Source organism: Mobula hypostoma, chromosome 1, assembly GCF_963921235.1.
Source record: "Mobula hypostoma chromosome 1, sMobHyp1.1, whole genome shotgun sequence".
NCBI lineage: Eukaryota > Metazoa > Chordata > Chondrichthyes > Myliobatiformes > Myliobatidae > Mobula > Mobula hypostoma.
The window spans coordinates 212112584-212130624 of NC_086097.1; the positions used below are offsets into that span (position 1 = coordinate 212112584).

Genomic DNA, 18041 nt, shown 5'->3' on the forward strand with positions numbered 1-18041 from the left:
CCGTGGACAGATATGTCAGAATGGGAATGGGATGTGGAATTAAAATGTCTGGCCACTGGGAGATCCTGCTTTCTCTGGCAGACAGATTTTGCTTTTCAATAACCTTTTTGCAGAGTTGCTTGGTGTGTTCTTTTGTCTTCATGCACAGATTGGCTGGCAGAGTTACTTGCAGACATTTTTCATCTCCCCCAGCTTCAATTAAAAGTTCCCAAATGTTTTAAAAAGACTACTATCATCAAAAGGTAATACCTTCATGACTACCATCGATAGCTCTGACATCTACTATCAGAATTGCTTTGAGAAAATGGCCACTTCAACACACTGCAATTCAGCTATCATTGAAACAGATCTATAGATACCACCTCCCTGACCTTGCACGCATCTATGCAGCATCTGGACAGTAAAAACACCCATGTCAGACTATTGTTTATTGACTATAATACTATCTTTCCAAGCAAATTCATTTCCTGGACCTGGGGCTGAGCAGCTCCCTGTGCAACTGTGTCAGCAACTTCCTGATTGATAGAACACAATCATTAAGGCCTGGCAGCAACACCTCCACCATGATTATCCTTAACACTGGTGCCCCACAAGGATGTGTCCTCAGCCCCTACTCTATTTCCAATATGCTGAAGACTGTATGGCCAGATTCTGCTCTAACTTCAAAACATACCACTATAATGGGATGTTTTTCAAATAACGATATCAAAGCACAAGAGAAGATAGAAAGCTTTACCTCAATCCCAGCAAGACAAAAGATATCAGGAAGTGAGGCAGAATACCATACCAATAATGGTGCCAAGGTGGAGCTAGTTACGAGCTTCAAGTTCCCAGGAGTGATCATCACCTGCCCTGGTCGAATCACATTGATAACACAACCAAGAAAGTTCAGCAATACCTATCTTCTGTACTTCAATGAAAATTGGCAAGGGTCAAGAGGGACATGCCAAACTTATTTACCTTCTGAGGAGATAATGAAACTTGGCATGTCCTCTTTGACTCTCACTGATTTCACTGGACAACAAAGATTTTGCTTCCTGAATATTTTTTGGTGTATTTTATGAATTTTGGGCTGCTGATCATGAAAATCATCATGAAATTTCTCTATCACGCACCATTTTTTGTTATAGTCTATATTTGTTATTTCAATTCATAACTGAAACTACTACTACTACTGCTATGTCGACTCAAGCCTAGGGGGCCGGTGTAAGGCACGATGACGGACTTTCCACTTCTCCCTCTCCTTCATCAGTGTGTTCAGTTCATCTACATTAGCCACGCCGCTGTCTTCTAGGAGCGTGTTGACCATAGTCCTGGGAGGGCGCCCAGGGTTCATCCTCCCATGCTTGGGATCCCATATGATGACTAGGCTGGCAGGTAGCTCGGGGTGGCATAGAATGTTGCCCACAATGTAAAGTAAAAAGTTTTGTATCTTGTTCAGGCATGTCTGCGCATGCTTAGGCAGGGCGGATACTACATGGCAGGACAGGCTTTAGAAAGGCTATAAAAGCATCATGCACATACCATTTTATGCATTGCGTTTACATGTATATCGGTTTACGATCACATTGTTGCGCATGCTCTATGTGCATCCCATATTGTGTGTACTCCTTTATAACAAGATAATTATATTTTCAGGATTATTTCCGATAGCAAATTGCCTCGCCAATGCTGCAACAGCCACGATACTTTGTTATATTTCTGGTGAGTATATGCTTAAATCTCAAAAGGCGAAGCATGACTCTTCTTATTAAGAAAGCCTATCAACTCTACTTTGGCAACCAAGGCAAGGATTGGGCTCCTCACATTTGTTGTACAACATGCACTGTTGATCTTGGAGCTTGGCTCAGAGGTACTTGGAAGTCAATGTCATTCGCTGTCTCGATATGGTAAGAGCAGACTGCTACCTCTATCTGACCAGTGTGTATGATTTCTCTGCTAAGAGCAGGAAATCCATTGAATACCCCCAACTCCCTGTGCCGCATGACGATAGTCTTCGAGTACTGAAGTCACCAGAGACATGGAGTATAGAGCAGGCACACAAAGATGCCATAACGAATGAGCCAGGAATGGAAAACAATACTGATAAAGATTTTGAACGCTTTATGTTAGGTGAGCCTCATTTTATAAATTAATCTGAATTAAATGATCTAGTCAAAGACTTGGGTTTGTCAAAGGCAAAAGAAGAATCACTGGGTTCAAAGCTGTAAGGATTGAAACTGCTATCATCACCTGAATAACTAATGCCAAAGATTAAGGAAGGCATTTGTGTTGGTGCACAAATCAAACAGGTCATCAATGACAGACATTTCTAAGAACTTATAGTGGGACCAGAGAAAATCACGTGGAAGACATTCAAGGATGTTGCTGAAAATTTTCTTGGCAACTAAAGAGCACTAGGCTATGTGAAGCTGGTTGACAACATACTTCAAGCATATAAAACCAAGAAGTGCAACATGTACCTAAAGATTCATTTTCTGCACTCCCATTTAGACCACTTCCCTGCAAATCTTGGCACTGCCAGTAACAAACATGGTGAAATGTTTCACCAGGACATCACGGTGATGGAGAAACGGTATCAGGGTGACTGGAATCCATCGATGCTGGCTGATTATTTTAGGATACTTAAGCAAGAAGCCTCAGACACTGAGCACAAACAAAAAATTTTTAGCTTCAGCACCACTATGCAATTAAATGCTTCTTTTTCTTCTTCATGTGCCTTGCGTGTTACACGCTTGGGCGATCATGCTTTCCACATAGAACGATCCCACACAGCGTCAATGATATCTCGCACACTTAGATCTGTTAGTTCTTTCACAGTGTCCATATATTTTCTTCTTTGCCTTCCTCTTCCGCGTTTCCCAGGCATACGGCCTTGTAATGTAAGGCATTCTATTTCTCCCTTTCTGATGACGTGGCCCAGGAATTTAAGTTTCCTCTCATTTAATGTTCTCATTAAAGATCTTTTTGTATGGGCACGTTGGAGTACTGTTTCATCAGTTACCCTATCTCTATATGATAGTTTCAGCATTCTTCTAAGAAATCATATTTCTGTGGCTTCTAAGTTTCTTTGGAGTTCTGGTGTTATAGTCCATGTTTCAGAAGCATAGAGCAAGATTACCATTTTAGTAGCCTAAGCCTTGTTGTTATAGAAATGTGTCTGTTGGTAAAAATGGGTTTCATTTTCTGTAAGTTGGTTTTGGCAATGGCAATTCTTCTTTTTATTTCTACTTTACTTCTAGCATCTTGTGAAATAAAACTACCAAGGTAATTAAAGCTGGTCTTTTGTTCAATCCCTTGGTTACCGATGTACAACTGGCAGTTGGGAGTATCCTGCTGTTTTGACATTACCATACATTTGGTTTTTTTACAGTTGATGGCTAGACCAAAATCTGCACTTGTTTGTACTACGTTGCCTAGGAGGATTTGTAGGTCTTCTGCAGCACTTGCTATTAGAGTGGTATCGTCTGCATATCTTATATTGTTGATGTTAACACCTCCAATTTTTATCCCACCCAGGTCTTATATTCAATAAATGTTCATTTTTTTCTCCAAATTCCTACGTGATACAAATAGTCTGAAATTATATTTGTGTTCAGTTTCAAGTGGTTTATCATAACCACAAAACATTTCCGAGGAAGCAACACTTTAGAAAAAGTTTGCTGTCCTGTGGTTTTATTGATGCGCCATAGAAAGCATCCTATTTGAATGCATCACGGTTTAGTAGGTAACTCTTAGACCATAAGATATAGGAACAGAATTAGGCCACTTGGATCTGCTACTCCATCAAGATGGACTCTTGACCTCATTTTTCGATGCATCATATTGACTGCTTGTAATGCCCCTTCTCTTAACTAGTACACTTCATTCTGCAATCTGCTATTGTTTTCTATTGTACTCAATGCACTGTTGTAATGAACTGATTGTATGACTGTATGCGAGACAAGTTTTTCCACTGTACCTCAGTATATGTGACAACAATAAATCTATTTATCAATAAATGCCCTTGACCACTGCTTCTCCCTGAGCTGCTTGTCCATATTCTTGGACATGCTCCAATTGGCATCTCTCAAATCTGACCAAAATATTGGACCCACTCCCAGTCTCTTGTTCCAGCTACACAGCAACCCAACATCCTTGACCCCTGGTTCTGGACATATACCAAATCACACTGCTGTTCTGAATGCACACCCAACCAACTCCGCAATGAGCAGCAACCATAATCTTGCTCCCACCCCTGCACCGACTCTGCTGCTCCTCTCCAGACATTTGTCAGAAAAGCATCCCAAAGGGAGACAAACCGGGTGATTTCAATGACAGGAGAGGAACGGCTTCCAGACCGTTCGAGCTGACTGGAATTGCACTGAGAGCGGTAAGCATAAAGGAGGGGGGCTGGCGGTTCTGGTAAATAACAGATGGTGCAATCCTGGGCATATTACGATCAAGGAACATGTCTGTAGCCCGGATATTGAACTTTTTGCTGTTGGACTCCAGCCATATTATTTGCCAAAGGAAATCTCGCATGCAATTGTGGTTGTTGTGTACATCCCTCCTTCTGCCAACCGGACATCGGCGTGTAACATCATTTACACTGTCATTGCCAGATTACAAACCCAGCACCCGAGTGCCCTCATTACCATCTGGGGTGACTTCAACCAGGTTACCATGGCTAAAACACTGCCCAACTTCATGCAGTATGTAAGCTGTACAACCAGAGGGGAGAGGACTCTGGATTTAATGTACGCTAACGTTAAGGATGCATACAGCTCCTCTCCCCTCCCCCCACTGGGAAGGTCAGATCACAACCTGGTGCATCTAAAACCCTGCTACGTGCCTCTGGTGAAGAGTAAACCTGCAACCTCGAGGACAGTGAGGAAATGGTCGGAGGAGGCTTATGAGGCGCTCCAGGGTTGTTTTGAGGTGACAGACTGGCAGGCACTCTGTGAGCCACATGGAGAGGATATTGACGGGCTCACAGAGTGCATCACTGATTACATCAACTTCTGTGTGGACTGCAATGTTCCGATAAGAACTGTCCTTTGTTATTCAAATAACAAGCCATGGGCGACAAAGGACATTAACGACATCCTGAACGCTAAAAAGAGGGGGTTTAGAGATGGAAATAGGGAGGAGCTGAGGCAATACAGAGGGACCTGAAAGCCAGGATCAGGGAGGCTAAAGACAGGTACAGGAGGAAGCTTGAGTGGAAACTCCAGCAGAACAACATGAGAGAGAGGTCTGGATGGGGATGAGGACCATCACTGGGTTCCGGCAACCTAGCAACAGAGGAGCAGAAGGCAGTGCGGACAGGGCCAATGAACTTAACCTGTTCTTTAACAGATTTGGCATTGTGGCCCCTGCCCATCCCACACATGAGCCATCTGCTGTCGGCCCCCGACCAACACATATTGCACTCTCTCCTCCTACCCCTCCTCACAGTCCCCCACCCTGCTCTCATGACTATACCCCTCCCCCACACAAAACCACCACGGTGGGTGTCACAGCTGAACAGGTGAGAAGACAGCTGAAACGTCTCAACCCAAGCAAGGCTGCAGGACCGGATGGTGTCAGTACCAGGGTGCTCAAAGCCTGTGCCCCTCAGCTATGTGGAGTACTTTGCCATGTATTCAACCTGAGCCTGAGGCTCCGGAGGGTTCCTGTACTGTGGAAGGCATCCTGCCTCGTCCCTGTGCTGAAGACACCGCGCCCCAGCGGCCTCAATGACTACAGACCGGTGGCATTGACCTCCCACATCATGAAGACCCTGGAGAGACTTGTTCTGGAGCTGCTCCGGCCTATGGTCAGGCCACACTTGGATCCCCTCCAGTTCGCCTACCAGCCCCGACTAGGTGTTGAGGATGCCATCGTCTACCTGCTGAACAGTGTCTACGCCCACCTGGACAAGCCAGCGAGCACTGTGAGGGTCACGTTTTTTTTCACTTCTCCAGTGCGTTCAACACCATCCGCCCTGCTCTGCTGGGGGAGAAGCTGACAGCGATGCAGGTGGATGCTTCTCTGGTATCATGGATTCTTGATTACCTGACTGGCAGACCACAGTACGTGTGCTTGCAACACTGTGTGTCCGACAGAGTGATTAGCAGCACTGGGGCTCCACAGGGGACTGGCTTGTCTCCCTTTCTCTTCACCATTTACACCTCGGACTTCAACTACTGCACAGAGTCTTGTCATCTTCAGAAGTTTTCGGATGACTCTGCCATAGTTGGATGCATCAGCAAGGGAGATGAAGCTGAGTACAGGGCTACGGTAGGAAACTTTGTCACATGGTGTGAGCAGAATTATCTGCAGCTTAATGTGAAAAAGACTAAGGAGTTGGTGGTAGACCTGAGGAGAGCTAAGGTACCGGTGACCCCTGTTTCCATCCAGGGGGGTCAGTGTGGACATGGTGGAAGATTACAAATACCTGGGGATACAAATTAACAATAAACTGGACTGGTCAAAGAACACTGAGGCTGTCTACAAGAAGGGTCAGAGCCGTCTCTATTTCCTGATGAGACTGAGGTCCTTTAACATCTGCCAGACGATGCTGAGGATGTTCTACGAGTCTGTGGTGGCCAGTGCTATCATGTTTGCTGTTGTGTGCTGGGGCAGCAGGCTGAGGCTAGCAGACACCAACAGAATCAACAAACTCATTCGTAAGGCCAGTGATGTTGTGGGGATGGAACTGGACTCTCTCACGGTGGTGTCTGAAAAGAGGATGCTGTCTAAGTTGCATGCCATCTTGGTCAATGTCTCCCATCCACTACATAATGTACTGGGTGGGCACAGGAGTACATTCAGCCAGAGACTCATTCCACCGAGATGCAACACAGAGCATCATAGGAAGTCATTCCTGCCTGTGGCCATCAAACTTTACAACTCCTCCCTTGGAGGGTCAGACACCCTGAGCCAATAGGTTCGTCCTGGACTTATTTCATAATTTACTGGCATAATTTACATATTACTATTTAACTATGTATGGTTCTATTACTATTTATTATTTATGGTGCAACTGTAACAAAAACCAATTTCCCCCGGGATCGATAAAGTATGACTATGACACAATCCACTGGCAAGGCAAGGAAGGAGTGAGGATGATCTGGGCCTTCACCTGACAAAATACTTCTAGTGTTCCTCGTCATCATGATCATCCTAATTTATCAGTGACACACATATTGCAGGAACACCCTTCATCTAAGCATCGGCTCAACACTAGATTATGTTATCATCAAAGAAAAGGATTCCAAATATTCTCACTTGATAGGCACTGAAACTGCTCGACTGCTTAACGCACATCATTATCTCTACAACGAATCTCTAAACATCAAAAGATTTAACATCAAGAATGCAAACAAGGTAAGATTTCTCAGAAAATGCCACACAGACATCACATCAACTCCCTGCCTACAAAAGGCACAAAGTGTCCATCTACTGTGAAGGCCACCATAACTGGCACCTGTGAAGAGACTGCGGATACTTCCTCAAACCAGCAGGACTGGTTTGATGACAATTACCAGATTATCATCTAGTTAATTAACCTCAAGAGTAAACCATTTCTTGATTGGATGTTCCATCTTTGCTCCAGGCAAAAATAACAGCTTTACGAGTAATTGAAAAAAAAAGGCGCAACAGGAACAAATAGTGGATGGAGAGAACAACTTGCCAACAGCCATGAAATGCATGGGAACTGCGTAAACCTATCTGGGACAGAGTACCAGTTGACACCTGCTGACAGAAATACCTCAAAGACTCAACTATAACCCCTTCCTTAATGCGAGTGCCCTTGACCCCATCCCATAGCCTTTCCATCTATCCGCTGGACCAACCTCAATTCAAGAAATTCACATCTCAACTCAGAAATAAAAGATTTTACATTCTGTATCCACATGACCAAAATCTGACACCAACCTTCAACATATGCAGCATACACTGCTCTTCCACAATAAATGTTCACAGCAAGACCCTGGAAAATGTAACCCACTTCTCATATTTCAGGGGCCACTTCTTGGCATAGGGAAACATTAAAAATGAAATTCACCACCACAGCCTTTAGTTGATAGAAGAACAGAGTTTTTGAAGATCAATGCCTTAAACTTAGCTGAAATCTCATTGTCTACCAAGCAACAGTGATCCTCATGCTCCCAATTGCTTCTGAAACCTGAACTACCTATATCATACAGCTCTAGTATAAGAGCACTAAGAGAATTCTAAGACAATACAATGGAAGCATATTAAGCCTTTGCATAAACTGTGGTATGAGCAGACCAAGTCACAAACTGACCACCCTCTGGCTACCAACACCTGCCCGATTTGTGGAAGAGTCTCTGATTCCCACCAAAAAGCCTTATTACCCACCTCAAAACCCAGAGTGGAAATGAGTCATCCTCTATCCCGAGAGACAACCCAAGCAGGAGAGAAGACTTAAAAGGAAGGAAACAGAAAGAGGAAGATAGTGAATAAAGTCAAGGATACCTCCTGCTCATCTTTACAGTAGTTTGGGAATGGTTCAGGGATACCTAACAATCCCATGTCATTTTCTGAAGCACAATTTTTCTCTTTGTCCTGAACAAGATTCTTTCTTCAATCACCATTACAATTTGCTAGTTGTGATTAAGTTGTCCTTAATTAAGATTTACGTTTAATCTCTTTAACAATTGAAGTAATTTAAACTTCATTGTGTTTTAAATGCTTATTCAAGGTGGTAAAATGCATAATAAATGCTTTTTTAAGATACAGATTGCTCTTTGCTTCAAAATGGATTTATTTTTTCCCTTCATCTGAAACAATGACACTGTCATTTTATCCCACTTTGCATCAATAGTTGGCAAGGAAGGAAAACCTTTGATTAAAATACTTGCAGTTTGGTTACTTACACCCGCTTCATGTTCCAACTCAGCTAAGAGTTCACAGTTATTCTTCCTTGAGGTAGAGAGATCGGCAGAGGCACACTTCCAAACCTATGGGTAAAAAAAAGGTAAAAACTCAAAAATATGATTTTTCATCATTTGAATCTAATTTCTATATTGTTAAATTGCTTTATGAGATGACAAACATGACTTTCAATACTGGAAAGAGAAGTTTTTTTTAAGAAAGCAAACAACATACTCATCAGTAAATATAAAAATACATTGTTAGGCTATGACTGATATTGAGTTTAAGTATTTATGTGCTTATCTCCAGAGAACACTCCCAGACTATGATAACTTCAGCAGTTATCAACCAGTGATGTAATAGCCAAAACCAGCTCAGAATTTTGATCAGCTGCTGAAGGACCCATTAGCAGACATCCCACCCTGCAAAACTTCATTTCAGGGAGGTAGCACCACCAAATTGTGGGAGACTCCCGGAACTTCTGGGAGAGGTGGGATGTCTGCAATAGAGTAGCTCCTTAGCAGCTAGCCAGCTAGTTTAAATAACGTTAGCTATGCTAATGAACGAATGACATCTGTTAAACTCACCTCAACATGTCTTTTACAGTCTTAACCCACCATGGGCAATAGAAAAGTCACTGTTGCAAACAGTGCAGCGAGCAAAAGTGTCATTATTTTTGACTCCTATTAGGCAGGGGTACACTTTAGTGTAGTCTGGGGTGACGTACGTTTTATACTTTCTTTTTTTTTGGAACACTGTCCCATGGCGCGCTCTCGCTCTCTCTCTCTCGTGGTCGCTCTCGCTCTCTCTCTCTTGTGGTCGCTCTCGCTTTCTCTCTCGCTTGCACACTCTTGCTTGCTTGCTCTCGCTCTCTCGCTTGCTCTCAAAATAATTGATTTCCGTGTAATTGTATACAACTTGCGGGCATCAGGGAGCCACTATTAATATGTGGGAGACTCCCGGAACTTCCGGGAGAGGTGGGATGTCTGCATTAGACCAGGGGTCCAACCTTTTTAGCACTGCGGACCAGCTGACCCGGGGGGAGGGGGCGGGGAGGGTAGGGTTGTCAACGAGCAAGAGTAGCAGTCAAATGCGTTGTTTACCCAAACACTACAATGACCATGAAGCCTTGCGTGGGCACCAATGCGCATGCGTGTTGTGACCTGCCAATTCCTCCCCCCGCAAGCAAATCCTTTTTGGCGATTCTGTTCGTGGGGGTATTAATCACTACCAGAATATAGGTGATAAGTGGGTAATACACTCAATTTTGTTTCTAAAAGGGTTTATCTAACGAATTTAATATTAAACACACAGCGCATATTTTCCTCGCATGAATATAATGATAAGTCAATTATCAGGGGAGCTTGAAGTGTTGAACAAACTTCCAGTAGAAGTGACAGAAGCAGGTTCGATATGATTATTTAAAGAAAAATTGGATAGGTATATGGACAGGAAAGGAATGGAGGGTTATGGGCTGAGTGCAGGTCGGCGGGACTAGCTGAGAGTAGCGTTCGGCACGGACTAGAAGGGCAGAATTCGCCTGTTTCCGTGCTGTAATTGTTATATGGTTATATAGGTCACTTATAAGTCAATAGCATCATAACATTTTAAGTAATATTTGGATATTAAACGCACAGCACATATTTTCCCCGTATGAATATATAAAATCATTGCAACACACCAATATCGCTGAACCAGTGGGAGCCCTGGGCTTGTTTCCCTGTAACAACACCGTCCTATCGAGGGGTGATGGGAGACAATGATACTCGAAGGGGGTTCCTGATGTCCAGTCTATTCCACAGTTTAGTTTTCGTTGCATTCATTGCAGAAAACTCCGCTTCGCAGAAAAATGTTGGAAATGAAAGCAACGGTTTCAGTGCTTTCGTGGCTATCTCAGGATATTTAGCCTTGACTTTGATCCAAAATGCCGACAGAGATGTTATGTCAAACATACTTTTCAGCCCGTCGTCATTTGCAAGCTTGAGGAGTTGATCGCCTTCCCGCCCTGACACGGATGACGTGCGAGTCATGACCTCGTATGCGTAATGGCTGATCAGAGGCCGTGACAGGGAATGAGGAAAGGTGCAGCTGAACAAATCATATTGCTTCCTCGCGGCCCGGTAGCGCGTGCTCTGCGGCCTGGTACCGGTCCGCGGCCCGGTGGTTGGGGACCGCTGCATTAGACCTTTCACATCTGACAACTCTTGTCCCTCATTTGACAGAAACTAATACAACTTGTCTTTAAAGTCTTCGCCCTCAGCCCCTTTCTAAAAATATGGACTCCCCAAGCCCCTCCCCTCCCAGCTCTCCTGAAGTAACAGAGATGAAGTCCATGGCCAGATCAGCCATGATCTTACTGAATGGCAGAACAGGCTTGATGGGCCAGATGGCCAACTCCTGCTCCAATTTCTTATGTTCTTATTGGGTAACACACCTTCAGTCACGTCACTGCTAATCTGTGCTAACACGACATCTTTACCAGTTGATAGGTCAAAATGCTGTTCAACCATCTGATCTTCCCCTACGAACATTCTGCTCAAAACACAAGAGTTATCTCTTTGAATCGCACCAAACTTTAATCACTGCGGCGTCCATAGTAAAATAGGAGGCTTAAAACACACAAACCACTTAATCAATTCATAAATAGCATTCACACAATATTTAACGTCAGTGAAACCGGGACAGGCACTCACAAATGTAACCTTCTCACCAGGGCTTGTATACAAACTTGGCTTGTTAGCTAACTCGGCTAACAGCCACATGACTCAGATTAAACGTGGGCTATAAAAGTTTGAAAAACAGAACCATTCAGGATTGGATGCCAACCTGAGGAGACCTAAAAGTACAAGAATTAAGGTGTGAAGTGCATAGAAAACTTTTTCCATCAGTAGGGCAGAATCAGATTATATTAGCGACTGCAATCTGCAGTCTATAAAACAAAGGGGACATAAGACTGAAATTCAGCTCCAATTGAGTAACATGCTAAAATTGAAAAGAATGTGAATTAAACAGAAAAAAAAAGTTACCTGGAGCAGAGTGCAGAATTAATACATAGATAGGAAGATGTCCTTTTTAGTTGGCCAATAATTACATACAGATAAGAATTACTCATTCAAGTTTAAGAAGATCATTCTGGCAATGGAAGGATACTAGAAAGAGTTTGGTAATCAAAACATCCATGTGGAAGCTGGTTAAATGGACATTTAAAATAAGATTTTAAAAAGGCTTTGTGGAGTAGAGTGGGGGTAGGGGATAAGTAGAAGGAAAGTAACTATAAAGAGAAGTTATTCCCGAGATAATCATGTTAAACTCAGAGGAGGATTAAACAAATGGTGATTCATAAGGTGGAGATTGAAAGAAGTTTATTGGAGTAAAATGGTGTAGTTTGTTCAAAGGATTGCAGACAAGTCAGAATAAGAAAGAATAATTCCTGCAACTCAGAAGCTGTAAATTGTAGTATGTCTTTCCTCAGTGGCACTTTATTAGGTATGCTAGATGGGGTAGTTTGAGTATTTCAGAAACTGCTGACCTCTTGGGGATTTTCACACACAACAGTCTCTAGAGTTTACAAAGAATGATGCAAAAAACCATCTAGTGAGTGGCAGATCTGTGGGCCAAAACACCTTCCTAATGAGAGAAGTCAGAGCAAAGTGACCAACATACATCAAAGTTGCTGGTGAACGCAGCAGGCCAGGCAGCATCTATAGGAAGAGGCGCAGTCGACGTTTCAGGCCGAGACCCTTCGTCAGGACTAACTGAAGGAAGAGTGAGTAAGGGATTTGAAAGCTGGAGGGGGAGGGGGAGATGCAAAATGATAGGAGAAGACAGGAGGGGGAGGGATGGAGCCGAGAGCTGGACAGGTGATAGGCAGAAGGGGATACGAGAGGATCATGGGACAGGAGGTCCGGGAAGAAAGACGGGGGGGGGGGTGACCCAGAGGATGGGCAAGAGGTATATTCAGAGGGACAGAGGGAGAAAAAGGAGAGTGAGAGAAAGAATGTGTGCATTAAAAAGAGTAACAGATGGGGTACGAGGGGGAGGTGGGGCCTAGCGGAAGTTAGAGAAGTCAATGTTCATGCCATCAGGTTGGAGGCTACCCAGACGGAATATAAGGTGTTGTTCCTCCAACCTGAGTGTGGCTTCATCTTTACAGTAGAGGAGGCCGTGGATAGACATGTCAGAATGGGAATGGGATGTGGAATTAAAATGTGTGGCCACTGGGAGATCCTGCTTTCTCTGGCGGACAGAGCGTAGATGTTCAGCAAAGCGGTCTCCCAGTCTGCGTCGGGTCTCACCAATATACAAAAGGCCACATCGGGAGCACCGGACGCAGTATATCACCCCAGTCGACTCACAGGTGAAGTGATGCCTCACCTGGAAGGACTGTTTGGGGCCCTGAATGGTGGTAAGGGAGGAAGTGTAAGGGCATGTGTAGCACTTGTTCCGCTTACACGGATAAGTGCCAGGAGGGAGATCAGTGGGGAGGGATGGGGGGGACGAATGGACAAGGGAGTTGTGTAGGGAGCGATCCCTGCGGAATGCAGAGAGAGGCGGGGAGGGAAAGATATGCTTAGTGGTGGGATCCCGTTGGAGGTGGCGGAAGTTACGGAGAATAATATGTTGGACCCGGAGGCTGGTGGGGTGGTAGGTGAGGACCAGGGGAACCCTATTCCTAGTGGGGTGGTGGGAGGATGGAGTGAGAGCAGATGTACGTGAAATGGGGGAGATGCGTTTAAGAGCAGAGTTGATAGTGGAGGAAGGGAAGCCCCTTTCTTTAAAAAATGAAGACATCTCCCTCGTCCTAGAATGAAAAGCCTCATCCTGAGAGCAGATGCGGCGGAGACGGAGGAATTGCGAGAAGGGGATGGCGTTTTTGCAAGAGACAGGGTGAGAAGAGGAATAGTCCAGATAGTTGTGAGAGTCAGTAGGCTTATAGTAGACATCAGTGGATAAGCTGTCTCCAGAGACAGAGACAGAAAGATCTAGAAAGGGGAGGGAGGTGTCAGAAATGGACCAGGTAAACTTGAGGGCAGGGTGAAAGTTGGAGGCAAAGTTAATAAAGTTAACGAGTTCTGCATGCGTGCAGGAAGCAGCGCCAATGCAGTCGTCGATGTAGCGAAGGAAAAGTGGGGGACAGATACCAGAATAGGCACGGAACATAGATTGTTCCACAAACCCAACAAAAAGGCAGGCATAGCTAGGACCCATACGGGTGCCCATAGCTACACCTTTAGTTTGGAGGAAATGGGAGGAGCAAAAGGAGAAATTATTAAGAGTAAGGACTAATTCTGCTAGACGGAGCAGAGTGGTGGTAGAGGGGAACTGATTAGGTCTGGAATCCAAAAAGAAGCGTAGAGCTTTGAGACCTTCCTGATGGGGGATGGAAGTATATAGGGACTGGACATCCAAGGTGAAAATAAAGCGGTGGGGGCCAGGGAACTTAAAATCATCGAAAAGTTTAAGAGCGTGAGAAGTGTCACGAACATAGGTCGGAAGGGATTGAACAAGGGGTGATAAAACAGTGTCGAGGTATGCAGAAACGAGTTCGGTGGGGCAGGAGCAAGCTGAGACAATAGGTTGGCCAGGACAGGCAGGTTTGTGGATCTTGGGTAGGAGGTAGAAACGGGAAGTGCGGGGTGTGGGAACTATAAGGTTGGTAGCAGTGGATGGGAGATCCCCTGAGCGGATAAAGTCGTTGATAGTGTGGGAGACAATGGCCTGGTGCTCCTTAGTGGGGTCACGATCGAGGGGTAAATAAGAGGAGGTATCCGCGAGTTGTCGCTGTGCCTCGGCAAGGTAGAGGTCAGTACGCCAGACTACAACAGCACCCCCCTTATCAGCGGGTTTAATAATAATGTTAGGATTAGTGCGGAGGGAGCGGAGAGCAGAGCGTTCGGAAGGAGTGAGGTTGGAATGGGGACAAGGTGCGGTGAAGTCGAGACGGTTGATGTCCCGTCGGCAGTTGGCAATAAAGAGATCCAGAGCAGGCAGAAGACCAGAGCGGGGTGTCCATGAAGAAGAGGAGGGATGAAGATGGGAGAAGGGGTCATCGGTGGGGGTGGAAGAGTCCTTGCCGAAGAAGTAGGCTCGGAGACGGAGACGGCGGAAGAAGAGTTCCGCATCATGGCGAACACGGAACTCGCTGAGGTGTGGGCGAAGGGGGACAAACGTGAGGCCCTTACTGAGAACAGAGCGTTCTGCCTCCGACAGTTGAAGGTCGGAGGGGATGGTAAAGACCCGGCACGGATGAGAGCTGGGATCAGAGGGGGGAGAGGGGAGGCTGGTGGTGTCAGTGGAGAGGGGAGGGTTGGGGTGAGAGGAAGATGGAGCCTCTGAGGGCCCAGGAGTTGACGGTGGGATCTGAGGAAGACGGGGCTGCGGAGTGGTCCTAACATTATTATTAAACCCGCTGATAAGGGGGGTGCTGTTGTAGTCTGGCGTACTGACCTCTACCTTGCCGAGGCACAGCGACAACTCGCGGATACCTCCTCTTATTTACCCCTCGATTGTGACCCCACTAAGGAGCACCAGGCCATTGTCTCCCACACTATCAACGACTTTATCCGCTCAGGGGATCTCCCATCCACTGCTACCAACCTTATAGTTCCCACACCCCGCACTTCCCGTTTCTACCTCCTACCCAAGATCCACAAACCTGCCTGTCCTGGCCGACCTATTGTCTCAGCTTGCTCCTGCCCCACCGAACTCGTTTCTGCATACCTCGACACTGTTTTATCACCCCTTGTTCAATCCCTTCCGACCTATGTTCGTGACACTTCTCACGCTCTTAAACTTTTCGATGATTTTAAGTTCCCTGGCCCCCACCGCTTTATTTTCACCTTGGATGTCCAGTCCCTATATACTTCCATCCCCCATCAGGAAGGTCTCAAAGCTCTACGCTTCTTTTTGGATTCCAGACCTAATCAGTTCCCCTCTACCACCACTCTGCTCCGTCTAGCAGAATTAGTCCTTACTCTTAATAATTTCTCCTTTTGCTCCTCCCATTTCCTCCAAACTAAAGGTGTAGCTATGGGCACCCGTATGGGTCCTAGCTATGCCTGCCTTTTTGTTGGGTTTGTGGAACAATCTATTTTCCGTGCCTATTCTGGTATCTGTCCCCCACTTTTCCTTCGCTACATCGACGACTGCATTGGCGCTGCTTCCTGCACGCATGCAGAACTCGTTAACTTTATTAACTTTGCCTCCAACTTTCACCCTGCCCTCAAGTTTACCTGGTCCATTTCTGACACCTCCCTCCCCTTTCTAGATCTTTCTGTCTCTGTCTCTGGAGACAGCTTATCCACTGATGTCTACTATAAGCCTACTGACTCTCACAACTATCTGGACTATTCCTCTTCTCACCCTGTCTCTTGCAAAAACGCCATCCCCTTCTCGCAATTCCTCCGTCTCCGCCGCATCTGCTCTCAGGATGAGGCTTTTCATTCTAGGACGAGGGAGATGTCTTCATTTTTTAAAGAAAGGGGCTTCCCTTCCTCCACTATCAACTCTGCTCTTAAACGCATCTCCCCCATTTCACGTACATCTGCTCTCACTCCATCCTCCCACCACCCCACTAGGAATAGGGTTCCCCTGGTCCTCACCTACCACCCCACCAGCCTCCGGGTCCAACATATTATTCTCCGTAACTTCCGCCACCTCCAACGGGATCCCACCACTAAGCATATCTTTCCCTCCCCGCCTCTCTCTGCATTCCGCAGGGATCGCTCCCTACACAACTCCCTTGTCCATTCGTCCCCCCCATCCCTCCCCACTGATCTCCCTCCTGGCACTTATCCGTGTAAGCGGAACAAGTGCTACACATGCCCTTACACTTCCTCCCTTACCACCATTCAGGGCCCCAAACAGTCCTTCCAGGTGAGGCATCACTTCACCTGTGAGTCGACTGGGGTGATATACTGCGTCCGGTGCTCCCGATGTGGCCTTTTATATATTGGTGAGACCCGACGCAGACTGGGAGACCGCTTTGCTGAACATCTACGCTCTGTCCGCCAGAGAAAGCAGGATCTCCCAGTGGCCACACATTTTAATTCCACATCCCATTCCCATTCTGACATGTCTATCCACGGCCTCCTCTACTGTAAAGATGAAGCCACACTCAGGTTGGAGGAACAACACCTTATATTCCGTCTGGGTAGCCTCCAACCTGATGGCATGAACATTGACTTCTCTAACTTCCGCTAGGCCCCACCTCCCCCTCGTACCCCATCTGTTACTCTTTTTAATGCACACATTCTTTCTCTCACTCTCCTTTTTCTCCCTCTGTCCCTCTGAATATACCTCTTGCCCATCCTCTGGGTCACCCCCCCCCCGTCTTTCTTCCCGGACCTCCTGTCCCATGATCCTCTCGTATCCCCTTCTGCCTATCACCTGTCCAGCTCTCGGCTCCATCCCTCCCCCTCCTGTCTTCTCCTATCATTTTGCATCTCCCCCTCCCCCTCCAGCTTTCAAATCCCTTACTCACTCTTCCTTCAGTTAGTCCTGACGAAGGGTCTCGGCCTGAAACGTCGACTGCGCCTCTTCCTATAGATGCTGCCTGACCTGCTGCGTTCACCAGCAACTTTGATGTATGTTGCTTGAATTTCCAGCATCTGCAGAATTCCTGTTGTTTGCAAAGTGACCAGACTGGTTCAAGCTAATGGGAAGGTGACAGTAACTCAAATAACCATGTGTGCTGAACAGCATGACTGAGTGTACATGGTGAGCATTGAAGTGGATGGGCTAAGCAGCAGAAGACAATGAAGTCCATTTTACTTTCCTTGCATGTTAAATATTCTTTGGAATATGTCAGAGGTAAATTATGTTTTGAAGTGCAACAACAATTTAGTTCACAAAGAATGAATCTTTGATCTTCCTTGTTGGTGGATAATGAACAACGAACCCACAGCACCAATGAACTTCAGTAAAGAAGGAAACCCGGGGCATTTCAAGAAACACCAGTTAAGGCTGCCAAGCAGGGAGCCTCTTTAAAATGTTTATCTCGTGTCTGATCATCTTCTTAATCACAATGTAGAGATGCATGTCCCTATCTTTAATAAAGTTATCTCTGATGATATCCATGTGGAAGCTATTCAGAAGAGTTTGGAATATTTTAAAGCAGAATCTTTTAATATTTTTTGAAGGCAAAGTAGATATGTGTTTGATAATCAGGGTGA

At 45.6% G+C, this 18041-nt stretch overlaps 1 protein-coding gene across 2 annotated transcripts in view; it reads right to left on the reverse strand.

The window, feature by feature from the left end:
• The window catches only part of nsmaf (neutral sphingomyelinase (N-SMase) activation associated factor), a 163123-nt gene that overhangs the window by 32501 nt on the left and 112581 nt on the right, over window positions 1-18041 (reverse strand). For both annotated transcript variants that reach the window (XM_063063988.1, XM_063064005.1), the window contains one exon: window positions 8871-8954. In XM_063063988.1, the coding sequence (XP_062920058.1) occupies window positions 8871-8954 (84 nt within the window). The remainder of the gene's footprint in view (window positions 1-8870; window positions 8955-18041) is intronic.